This window comes from Ixodes scapularis, unplaced genomic scaffold (assembly GCF_016920785.2).
Source record: "Ixodes scapularis isolate PalLabHiFi unplaced genomic scaffold, ASM1692078v2 PGA_scaffold2__306_contigs__length_199485367, whole genome shotgun sequence".
NCBI lineage: Eukaryota > Metazoa > Arthropoda > Arachnida > Ixodida > Ixodidae > Ixodes > Ixodes scapularis.
The window spans coordinates 38,364,803-38,375,777 of record NW_024609857.1 but is presented as its reverse complement, the minus strand read 5'-3'; the positions used below and the strand labels follow the sequence as shown (position 1 = coordinate 38,375,777).

At 48.3% G+C, this 10,975-nt stretch overlaps 2 protein-coding genes across 3 annotated transcripts in view; one reads left to right on the top strand and one right to left on the bottom strand.

The window, feature by feature from the left end:
* Positions 1-649: 649 nt before the first annotated feature.
* On the top strand, positions 650-1,569 carry LOC8038632 (zinc finger protein 706). Of its 2 annotated transcripts, none has more exons than XM_002412770.5 (3): positions 650-801; positions 1,053-1,198; positions 1,316-1,569. In XM_002412770.5, the coding sequence occupies exons 2-3, from the start codon at positions 1,064-1,066 to the stop codon at positions 1,403-1,405; spliced, it is 225 nt and encodes a 74-aa protein (XP_002412815.3). In that variant the 5' UTR covers positions 650-801; positions 1,053-1,063; the 3' UTR covers positions 1,406-1,569. The 2 variants fall into 2 exon arrangements, with proteins under 2 accessions (XP_002412815.3, XP_029848203.2); XM_029992343.4 differs by lacking the exon at positions 650-801 and adding an exon at positions 842-955.
* Positions 1,570-2,270: 701 nt separating this feature from the next.
* The window catches only part of LOC8038631 (angiopoietin-related protein 7), a 21,700-nt gene continuing 12,995 nt past the window's right edge, over positions 2,271-10,975 (bottom strand). Inside the window, exon 7 of the mRNA XM_029992344.4 lies at positions 2,271-4,830. Coding sequence (XP_029848204.3) covers positions 4,544-4,830 — 287 coding nt within the window. The 3' untranslated portion in view covers positions 2,271-4,543. The remainder of the gene's footprint in view (positions 4,831-10,975) is intronic.

Sequence of the window (10,975 nt, the reverse complement as noted above, 5' to 3'; positions counted from 1 at the left end):
GCTGTGGACCTGGGGGGCAAAGTTGAGGCGGCTGTCCAGGACGACACCAAGGAGGGTTGTGGAGGGCACATGCTTTAGTGGTGAGCCACCCAGGGTTAAGTTTGAGGCTTGGCTTGTAGTTTTCGAAGTTTTGGAAGAGATAGCGAATGTCATTGCAACACTTTTAGAGCAGTTAAAGGGTAATTTGTTTTCGGCCGACCAGCGAAAGCACTGGTCGAGGTCGTCCTCTATGGCGCAGGGCACGTGGACCGCGCACGAGTGCTGCGTCAGCGTTCCGCCGTTCAGCTGGGGCTCGTGATTTCAGTGATTGAGCGTGAAACTGTGCAAGGAGGAGGGCACGTGTATCCCCCTTTTCCCATGCCTTTCCCCCCTCCTTCGCGTGCGTTTAGTTTCGATATGACGGATGTGACGACCGGACCAACAGCACTTTGAAGCAACCGGACCTGGTTGCATCAATTACCGAATCTATTTATACCTAGTCTTTCTAATTTTACAATTTATAAATTGTAGTGTGCCTTACAGTAAGGCAACGAGGTTAAGTTAAAATAAAGCACAGAATCATCGCATGCCTCTTCCATCTGTATCAAACGCATCAAAGGAGACATCACGTAAAATCTCGCGCTCTCACGTCGTACCACGGGATTTCGCGATATTCTCCCACTCCCGGAAACAGCGTCGGTAGCCGTAGCCGCCGCCAGTCGTCGGGTGAGCAAAAAATAGCAGCGAGAAAGCGTGGAAGAGAGTTGCGGAGTCTTCGTTGGCTCTCTTGGCGTTGCCGTCGGTGACGTAAAACCAGCAAAGGTACGTTCAAATGGCCTTTGTCACAAAATTATCCCCATTTCTCGTAGGGTTTGGTAACACAAAGAACGAGTCCAGTTAAGCGGAGGGTTAGTTCACACGCAGTCGCCGTGGAAGTGTCGGAAGTGGACGAGCACGCGTGTATGCCGCGTCGCAGGTAGATCGTGGCCACGGCGTGCGTCGCCGAGGCCAGTCGCGCGGAAGGGGCTGACCACTTGTTCTTTGTTTTCTTTTCTTGTCTGCCCTGCCTGTAGGATTCGGCACAATGGCGCGCGGGCAGCAGAAAATCCAGTCGCAGCAGAAGGCCCAAAAGAAGGCGGACGCGATTAAGAAGCAGCAGAACCACGACCAAAAGGCGGCCGCAGCCAAGGCATTGGTGCACACCTGCACCGTTTGCAAGGTAAGGGTTGGTCTGCCCATCTGGGTCACTGGGCCACGGGGTCATCGTTTGTCACGGAGGGGCTCCCTCCGTCCGGCCGGGCATCGCTGCTACCTTGTTTCCGCTTCTCCCTGCCAGGCGCAAATGCCGGACCCAAAGACGTATAAGCAGCACTTTGAAAACAAGCACCCCAAGATGGAGCTGCCCGACGACCTGAAGGCTGTCTGAGGCACGTCGCGCGCTCGTTTGGTGGGTCACGGATGTCCCTGTGGCGACCCAGACTAGTTGCGCGTCCTCCCCCGGTTTTTTTATACTCCCCTGTACAGCTCGCCCCCGGAAGAAGGAAGCAAAGTTCGTGAAATAAACTGGGAACCAGACCTTTCTACCTTTCACACCCCGAGCCATTTGTGTTATTTGCGCAGCTCGCGATTTGTGTCACTTTTTCTCTAACGTCGGAGGGTTTCCCTGTGGACACACGGTGTGTTAGGACAGATTCATGCTTCCACTGGTGCTGTCACAACAAGCTTCGCAGGAGGTCAACCACCAATTTATGCAGACGTGGAATACAGTGGCTTGCGATACAAGCTAGAATGCACTAACAGCGACCAGCGGGTACAGACCACTCAGTCTGGCAGCCAGCGAGTGGAGGGTCAGAATGCACATACTGTAGCCATGTGACAGCATGGTTTGTACTGTCTGGTTGCCGTTTGCGCATTTTAGCTCCTATTACTAGCCAATGTACTGGGTAAATGGCTCGCATTTTAGAAAGCCTGACATTGGATTAGATCACCAAGTAAACACTTTTATATCCGATTTGGGGGACTATGTTCAGGAAATGTTTCGTTTCTCCTAAAAAAATCGGAATGACGATATCGCATCTGATTGGTTAAAGGCTCAAATGACGAAAGAGGGAACTTTCCTCATTTCAACCTCCAACCAATCAGACCTGATATCGTTACTTCCATTTCTTTTTAGGAGAAACGAAACATTTGTTGAACATGGCCCCCTTGTTCCGGCATCTTGCGGGCGCCGAGTGTCGGATGTTAACGAGCCTGGCTGCCACATTTAGGAGTTGACATATATGTGTCTCACATGTTCCATGACTTGATGCATGTATTAAGTTCCTGTTCAGACACGCTATACAGAACGATATTTTTTATATAGTATTCAATGCTATTGCCAGTTTACAATCATGGCAAAAGGAAGAGGCTAGCGACAGCATACACACTCAAATCTTTCGGCGGGGCTTTGGGCCCCCTCTAGTCAAGATAGCTAGAGTTCCTTGCAACTTCAAGCTCGGGTTGAAACAACAAAATTTTACTAGCTGCATATAGCTTAGAGGAGCAGAATTAGTGCACTAATGTTAGGAGCCAGACACACAATGTTTGTTGAAATATTTAAAATAGTAGTACTTTTTATTCGTTTGCAGACCTTTCCGACAGTTCCAAACGGCACCAGGCACGTCCCAGTCGAATAAAGCTTTCAGATTAAACATCGCCAGTCTGCTACTTGGTAACATTCGATTCGTAGGCGACGATTCATGCAGTAATGGAAATCGCCCAACTCTAACAAGGTTCTGTGCAAATTGCAATGCTGTAAGCATTGTCGAGGCACTGATTAATGTTGGATGCACAAAGCTGCAAAAAACACTTTACAGTTTGTTTTGGCCATGGGCTAAAAGCAGGCACTGGAAGCAGTTCTGGTGTCTGGTTTTTCATGACTTGTGACATACCAGGCTCGAAATGAATGGTTGTGTATTGCGACTCGCGCACGGCACGACTGTTCATTTCACTGGTCAGTCAAAAAAAAAAAAAAAAGTAAACTCGAAAAGGTTTTTTTTTTTCTGTAAATTTTAATGTACTTAAATGAAGATGTTCCTGTCTGGGCTTTATAGAGAATCAGGATTTCTCAACGTCCCTGATACAAAAACATTAAAAAAGTAGTTTCATGGCTTCCAGGCAGCATTTACTTTCGCATATATTTTTTAATAAAAGCTTTACAAATATGTGTTGCCATGTTTACAGCTCAGCTTATATGGCTCAATATTAAACCCTTACAGTCATTGGTTGGTTCATGCTCCACAATTGTTCAGAAGTTATGTAAAAGGCCAACCAGAGCAAGGATGTGGCACGGGCTTAAAGCATAATAGAGTGCTGCTACAGCAAAAATTTGGAGTGGGATGGGACTATTGCAACCTTCCACAAATGGCGCACAAAGAAGGCAAGGGCATGTGCACACGAGGCTTCTTGCACTTGCATCTTGAGCCTTCCACAACGCTGCTCACAACCCCTTGGCTGACCGTCTAATACTATATTGAACGTAAAAGCTGACCCTTTTCTTGACCTGGGTCAACCAATACTTTTCAGCATCAGCACCACAGTTTTACAATTGTCCATGCTTCCGCCATCATCCGACATAGTTGATGCTCCAAAGTCTCGTCGCTGCATTTATTTGTAAAGTGACTGGAATGAGCTTCACATTAACCAGCACCATTTTATTTGGAGAGGTGGCCGAAACTCCACCGCAGGAGTGCTTTTGCCAAATTATCTGAAAAATTTTCTAAACTGGCAGCCAAGGTTAGTGGGCCCATGGCTAGAGCCAACGGCTTCAGCAATACGATAAGCTCGACCCAAGCGTGCACCTTAGTCAGCATGATACAGTAAACAAATCTTTGATTCAACTAAAATTGATGAAAACTATAGTCGCTGACAAGGCGAAAACGGCAGGGTGTCTCTTTCAAACGTCCAGTCTCCAACAGGTGCTCGCCGCTTTCTGCTGCGCTCAATGTGCACGAGACAAATTGTTGTTGACAGTGGGAAGATCGCGCTGGAGGCGGGACAACTATAGTCACTGACAAGGTAAGAATGGCAGGGAAGTGCCTCTTCCCTGCCATTCTTACCTTGTCAGTGACCATAGTTTGCGCCGTGGCAGTGGTGCCAACACCTTCATCGCTCCTCTTTGTCTAACCCTTTAAAACAAGCTGGGTTCGGCACAACCCGATTTTTAACGTGCTCCATTAGTGTATAGACGCTTAAAACGCGCGCCAGATTACGGTCGTCATCGCTGACCTTCTTTTGTATTGCCGAGATGCCGAGCCGCTGAAACGGGCGTTGACGAGTTGCACAAAGGCCAATGCTGGGGAGAAGGACACAGCAGAATCTAAAATGGCAACAACCTAGCCTGCTATGGTAATGATAAGGTGGAGTAAACGGAACAAGAGGAAACAAAAACTGGAGGACAGTTTCGTGGCACCTATGCATAGCTGCTTAAATGCATCTACACTTTGTCTTGCCTTAACATGACTAAAACAGGCTAAACGCAAGCTCCCTCCTCTCGACTGTGTCCTGACCGCAAATTAAGGCAACGCTAGGGGCCGTCAAGGGGGGCGACGGTTGGGGCAGTCTGCGCCCTTGCCACGGGGCGCAGCAGGAGGGCGGAGGATCGCAGCGCGGAGGGCCAGGGCAGCCAGTGCAGCCCTTGCCGGCTGAGCTGTGCAGGCCCCTGCAGGTAGCCCCCGTTGAGGCTGCTGCTGCCACACTGGTTGTACCACCAGGAGCCCTGCTGGTCCCTGGCGCAGCTGCCCTCCTCCCACTGGTCGTTGTCCACGTCGGGGGTCGAGAACCCCATGGCAGCGTGTGGAGACAGACCGTCTCCTGCGGAATGCAGGGGTTAGAGCCACTCAATAAGCTGTGCTTAGAGTGCCATTCCTCCATTTTTTTGCGGCCGCTACCATTTTGGTGTTTAGTTCAAAGCGGGCGCCAGTGGCGACGGTGCCACTTAAAAAAATGTGACTTTCTGAACTTTTTATAGGGCACCAGGAAGCTCGGGCAATAGCGGTTTGCTCTGTCGCGGACTGCTTTAACATTTCTGGTGGACGGAAGATATATTTCCTGCGATTTCAGATAGAGCTTCAGATAACTGGCAACCATGACAACCAAGATGGCTTGAGTGTCATTGCTCTGCAGTGTAGCTTTTTTAGTGACTCTGGTGGGAATGTGTCGCCCCTGGTTGACAATCATATTCTGGGGGTTCAATCATCCACAAGCTGTTTGGTTGTGAATAATGCCCTTTGCCCAGTGTAGTGTGAAACAACAAAGTGTTGTGAATGCTTTCATTTCTGTTTTGAGCCGTATTTAGAAAAACCGTGCGGTTAATGCTACGTCTTAGTACCTTTCTTTTACGGTGGCAGCTGCTGTTGGTGTGATTTTGCAGCAAATCCCCCCGTGTGTTTTGTGTAGGCTCGTCATGGTGCTCCGCTGTATTTATCAAGGAAAATTTACACCTAGTAGAGTAGTAAGCTGGGCGAGTTGGTATACGTTGAACATGGTGAAAATTGCGCACAAGGAGACGAGGACAAATGAGGAAGGAACACAGAACACAGACAGGCACGCACTCACAACTCTGGTGTATTAAGTGAACAAAAAAAAAAAGATGAAGCGTCTTTCTTGAGCCTGGCCGATCGCTGCGTTAGTCAACCGTCGGTAGCTTTAAGCGAAAAAGAAGTTGCCTTCTTGCAAACATTTGACTGCGACTGAACTGTTTACCCCCTGGTGCCGTTGTCCCCTGGCATAAATCGTGCTTCATCTTTCTTTTCTTCCCTAAATACACCAGAGTTGTGAGTGCATGCCTGTCTGTGTTCAACGCCTTTGACACTATTTTTTTGGCTAGGCATGGCCTGGTTTGGAACAATCACCCAATTCAAAGAGAACAGCTACAACATCATCATCATCCTCAACAACTCGTGCTCGGCCATCTCTGCGCAACTACCGCAGCCGGCCGCTCGCAACTGAGCGTTAATTTTATTTAATTTAACATTAATTTTAGTTTTTGGTTTACGGTTTAGCATCCTAATGAACAGAAAGGTCAAGTCAGTCGTTAGTTGTTTATACAGCAGGAGGTTAGACTGCTAGCCTGGGGTGATACACGACTGCACGCCGGTACAATGATCATCCAGATCGAAACGGGCAGGGGTGGGGATTGAACCCAGGATATCTGGGTTCTGCAGTGCGAGCTTTCGCTCCACGTGCTCCGAGCTGGTGTGCGTTAGACCACTTGGCCACCAATCCCCCATGAACAAAAAGACCGAATTATTCTCAATACCAAAGAAGACGAAGACAAAAGTGTAAATATACCAAAGAGTTGTTAGTCAGCGCTGCGTAAGTGGACTTGAGTAACTGTTTTGCGGGAGTGCTGTTCCCCCTGTACAGCACAACGTCATTCACAGCCTTTGCGGTGCAAAGGAAAGCCGATGCAACCGGCTCTCTTTCCACTGTTGATGCTAGGGATGACACTGCACTATTCGATTCAAACGACTATTCGCACACCCATACTGGTATCACAATAGCAGACGTCAAATCTCCCATGCTGTCCTGTAGCGATAATGTCAGTTGGCAGCACCCCTCGCGGTCGTTTCGGTGAAGGCAAAGAGAAAAGATGGATAGGGCTATGGTGGCTATAAGGGAAGGTGTGCCGAACAGAGAATCGATAGCATAACACTTGTTCATGACGCTGGTGGCACCGGTACCCCGCACCTGATGCCATCGGGCGGCACACAATGGCACCACGCATAGAAGTGCGTCCTGCATGAGCACGTGGAGTACGAGACGCTCTCATGCCCCGCGCACTGCTTGCCACGCCCCTTCCAGCAGAGATGCACCGGTGTTCTGGCTACAGCGCCACATTTTTGTCATGAAGCAGCGGCACGTAGAACTACCCAAGAATGCGGAGCGCTCGGTACACTTGGCAGGACGCGCGCCGCTCTTATGACGGGCATCGTTCAGGAGGCATTGCTGTGTTCTGTGTTTCTTCCAAGGAGGATAGTTCCTTCCTCGTCTCTTTGTGCGAAATTTTTCACCATGTTCAAAATCTACCTGCTAAATTTAGTGGAGAAATCGACTACTAAATTCAGTAGAAAGCGGAAAAATGCACGAATTAGTTTTGCAAATAAATTGTGGTGGCTGCCACAATTTGTTTACAAAACAAATTCAAGGAACCAGAAATTAATTTTTTTAAAGTCGGTTTTCAAGGTGCTGTTGTTGCTCTTAAACATACCTCTTGTATCGGTTATAAAGCTAGCTGAGCGTGGGCGAGCTAGGAGAAGACGACGAAATAAAGGTGACGGAAAAGCAGCCGCCGGCACGTAAGCGTTCTGAAGCAAAGTGTCCTCTTGATTTGTGCCTATTAACCACGATACATGGTGTCAGAAGTGGTTGAGTAGTTCCTCTTCAGTGAAACGAACCGCAGCCATGGTCGAACTACCGCCGCCGGCAGGATTAAGGCTATCGGAGGACACAGCGGAGAATTGGAAGCGCTTCAAACAGCGCATCGAACTCTACTTCCGAGCAACAGAGACGAAGGAGGCGAGATCGAAGCAGCAGAAGGCAGCTATATTTCTCCATGTGGCTGGCCAGGAGGCCATTGACGTCTATAACACGTTCAATTTGGCAGAATCTGAGAAAGATGACTATGAACTAATCGTGAATAGATTCGAGGACTACTGCCTTCCAAAAAGCAACGAAACCTTCGAGCGCTATGTCTTTCGAACACGACAGCAGACGGAAGGTGAGAGTTTCGAACTGTTTTTTCGAGACTTGCAACTGAAGTCGAAGTCCTGCAACTTCGGAGTGTTAGTTGAGTCGATGCTTCGAGATCAGATTGTGTACGGCATACAGAACAAAAAACTCGGAGAGAAACTGCTGAGGGAAAAAGACTTAACACTTGAGAAAGCCGTCGACTTCTGCAAATCTGCGGAAATTTCAGAGCGCCAAAACAAGACCTGGGAAACTCCAGATACGCTTGTGGAGCCAGTGACTCGAAGGGACAGAAATTCTCCCGGAAGACGCAAGTGTCAATACTGCAGCTCTATGCATGAGCCGAGAAAATGTCCAGCATTTGGAAAATCATGCAACAAGTGTGGAAAAAAAAAACACTTTGCGGTAGCCTGCAAAGGCAAGAAGATGAGCGTCGACAACGTTCACGAACGAGAGCTTAGCCAAGATGAAGAAGCCGATACCTTTGAGATTCTATCAGTTGATGGTCGCAAAGTAAAGCATGAGCGTGACTGGACTGTGATGGCGAAGATAGGAGGCCGCGACGTTCACCTAAAGGTGGACACCGGAGCGCAAACAAATCTTCTACCTCTCAGCGTTTTTAAGAAACTTCAAGTTTCGACGCAACCAGTACCAAGCTCTACAACACTGCGAAGCTATGGAGGAGGAAAACTACAGCATGTGGGCAAAGTCTGCCTCTCTGTAGAGCTCAAATCCAAGATTGAAAACGTGGACTTCTTCATCGTGAAGAAGGGCAAGCAAGCGCTGCTGGGGCTTCAGAGCTGTGAGGCCTTTGGATTGGTTCACCGCATAGACAGCCTCGAGGAAACAAATTGCCTGCGACACCAAGTGATCTCTGAGTTCCCAGACGTGTTCCAGGGCATCGGACGCACCAAGAACGAGTATCACATGGTTCTCAAGGATGATTGCCGTCCTGTGGTTCAGCCAGCACGTCGAGTGCCGCATGCTCTCCGCAAGCCTCTGAAAGACGAACTGGACCGCATGACCACTAGTGGCATCATCGCCAAAGTCCAAGAACCAACAGACTGGGTAAGCCCTCTTGTGATAGTTGCAAAGAAAAATGGAAAAATTTGTGTGTGCATGGATCCAAAGTACGTGAACATGAGCTTGAAACGAGAACATTTTCAACTTCCCCGCAGAGAGGACATTGAGGCTGAGTTGGCAGGTGCAAAGTATTTTACAAGGCTTGACGCTAACAACGGATTCCACCAGATTCCGCTTGATGACAGCACCTCGCGGATTTGTACGTTTGCAACACCATTTGGGCGCTACCGATACCTAAGATTGCCTTTTGGAATTTCCTCTGCGCCTGAAGTTTTTCAGAGAGAAATGACTCAAATTTTTGAAGGATTACCTGGAGTACGAGTTTATATAGATGATGTACTCATTTGGGGCGGTACTCCTGAGGAACATGACCTAAGACTGAGGAAAGCCTTGCAAGCAGCTAAAAAGGGTGGCCTCACGCTAAACCTCCATAAGTGCCAGTTTGCTTTAGAAGAAATTTGTTACTTGGGCGACAACATTAGCGCTAAAGGGATCACGCCAGACCCTGAACTAGTCAAGTGCATTGTAAGCATGCCACTACCAACAAACAGAAAACAAGTGCAGCGTCTCTTGGGGGCGGTCAACTACTTCGGGAAGTTCATTCCTAACTTGTCAGAGAAGACTACATCCTTGCGTAGCTTAAACAAACAAGATTCACTTTTTGAGTGGAGTAGACAGCATACGCATGAATGGAAGATGCTGCAGGGAATGTTAACAAAAGCCCCGATATTGGCCATTTTTGACGCTGGGGAGAAAACGAAGGTCTCTACAGATGCATCGAAAGGAGCCTTAGGTGCCGCCTTGTTCCAAATGCATGGTCAAGATTGGCGCCCTGTAGCCTACGCGTCGAGAGTGTTGACTGATAGCGAATGCCGCTACTCTCAAATTGAAAAAGAAGCTCTGGGAATTGTATACGGATGTGAAAAGTTTCATGACTTTATCTACGGACGGCACATTACTGCCGAAACAGATCACAGCCCATTGATTTCCATAGCCAAAAAGTGCATCGGAGATATGCCACCACGTTTGCAACGCCTGTTTTTGAGGTTAATGCGATATGATTTGGAGCTAGAGTTCCTGCCAGGAAAAGCACTGGTTCTTGCTGATACGTTGTCTCGAATACAGGTTTCGACGACAAAGGAAGGCTCAAGCGATGATGTGGAGCTTCATGCAGCAACTGTCCTGTCTACGCTGGTCAGTGACAAAACAATGGCACTGCTACTTGCAGAGACAGAAAAAGACAAGGAACTTCAAGAAGTTGTCAGCAAGCTGACTAATAACACTCCACTTCAAGGCGAGTTTAAACCTTTTAAAGACGAACTGTCTGTTGTAAAGGGTGTCCTGATGAAGGGAGCTAAAGTCGTAATCCCGCGGGTCCTCAGAGCAGAGATGCTGAAACGCCTGCACAGCGGTCACCTTGGTATCAACAAATGCAAAGCATGGGCCAGACAATTAATGTTTTGGCCGGGAATGAATACACATATTACAGCGATGATCAACCGATGTGCAACCTGCAAGCAATATGCCTATCGCCAGCAGGAGGAGCCTCTTTTGTTACGAGAGACGCCACTCCAACCTTGGGCGCGAATCGGTGCAGACCTGTGCATGTATGCTGGGAAATCATACCTGGTTCTCTACGATGCTTACTCAAACTTTCCCGAGGTCGCCGAACTACGAGATACTACATCAAAGACTGTGATCGACGTCATGGCAAGCATGTTTTCTCGTCATGGACTTCCTCTCGAGGTTTGTACAGACGGCGGTCCACAGTTCATAGCTAGAGATTTTACCGAGTTTGCAGCAAAATATGACTTCAAACATGCGATGTCTAGTCCGCGCTTTCCAAGGTCTAATGGACTCGCAGAGAAAGGTGTGCAAATAGTGAAAAGACTGCTAAAAAAATGTGCACATTCTGGCCAAGACTTCTGGTTAGGGTTACTAACCTACAGGGCCACACCACTAGAGTGCGTATCAGCTCCAGCAGAGTTATTAATGAGAAGGAAGACGCGTACACTCCTGCCAGATTTCGTGTCTGAACCAGCTAGACCCGTGTTTAAACACAAACAAGACAGAAAAAGAGGTCGAGCACTTTCCCAGTTAGAAGAAGGAGATGCTGTACGAGTTCGAGACGATAAAGATAAAGGTTGGTCAGCGAAAGCACAAGTGACCTGTGACAACGGCCCAA

Excerpts from the sequence above, each read along its gene's own strand:
- LOC8038632 (XM_002412770.5), top strand. The coding sequence starts at position 1,064 with ATGGCGCGCGGGCAGCAGAAAATCCAGTCGCAGCAGAAGGCCCAAAAG. Across the intron at positions 1,199-1,315 it reads ACACCTGCACCGTTTGCAAG|GCGCAAATGCCGGACCCAAA; the intron begins GTAAGGGTTGGT and ends TCTCCCTGCCAG.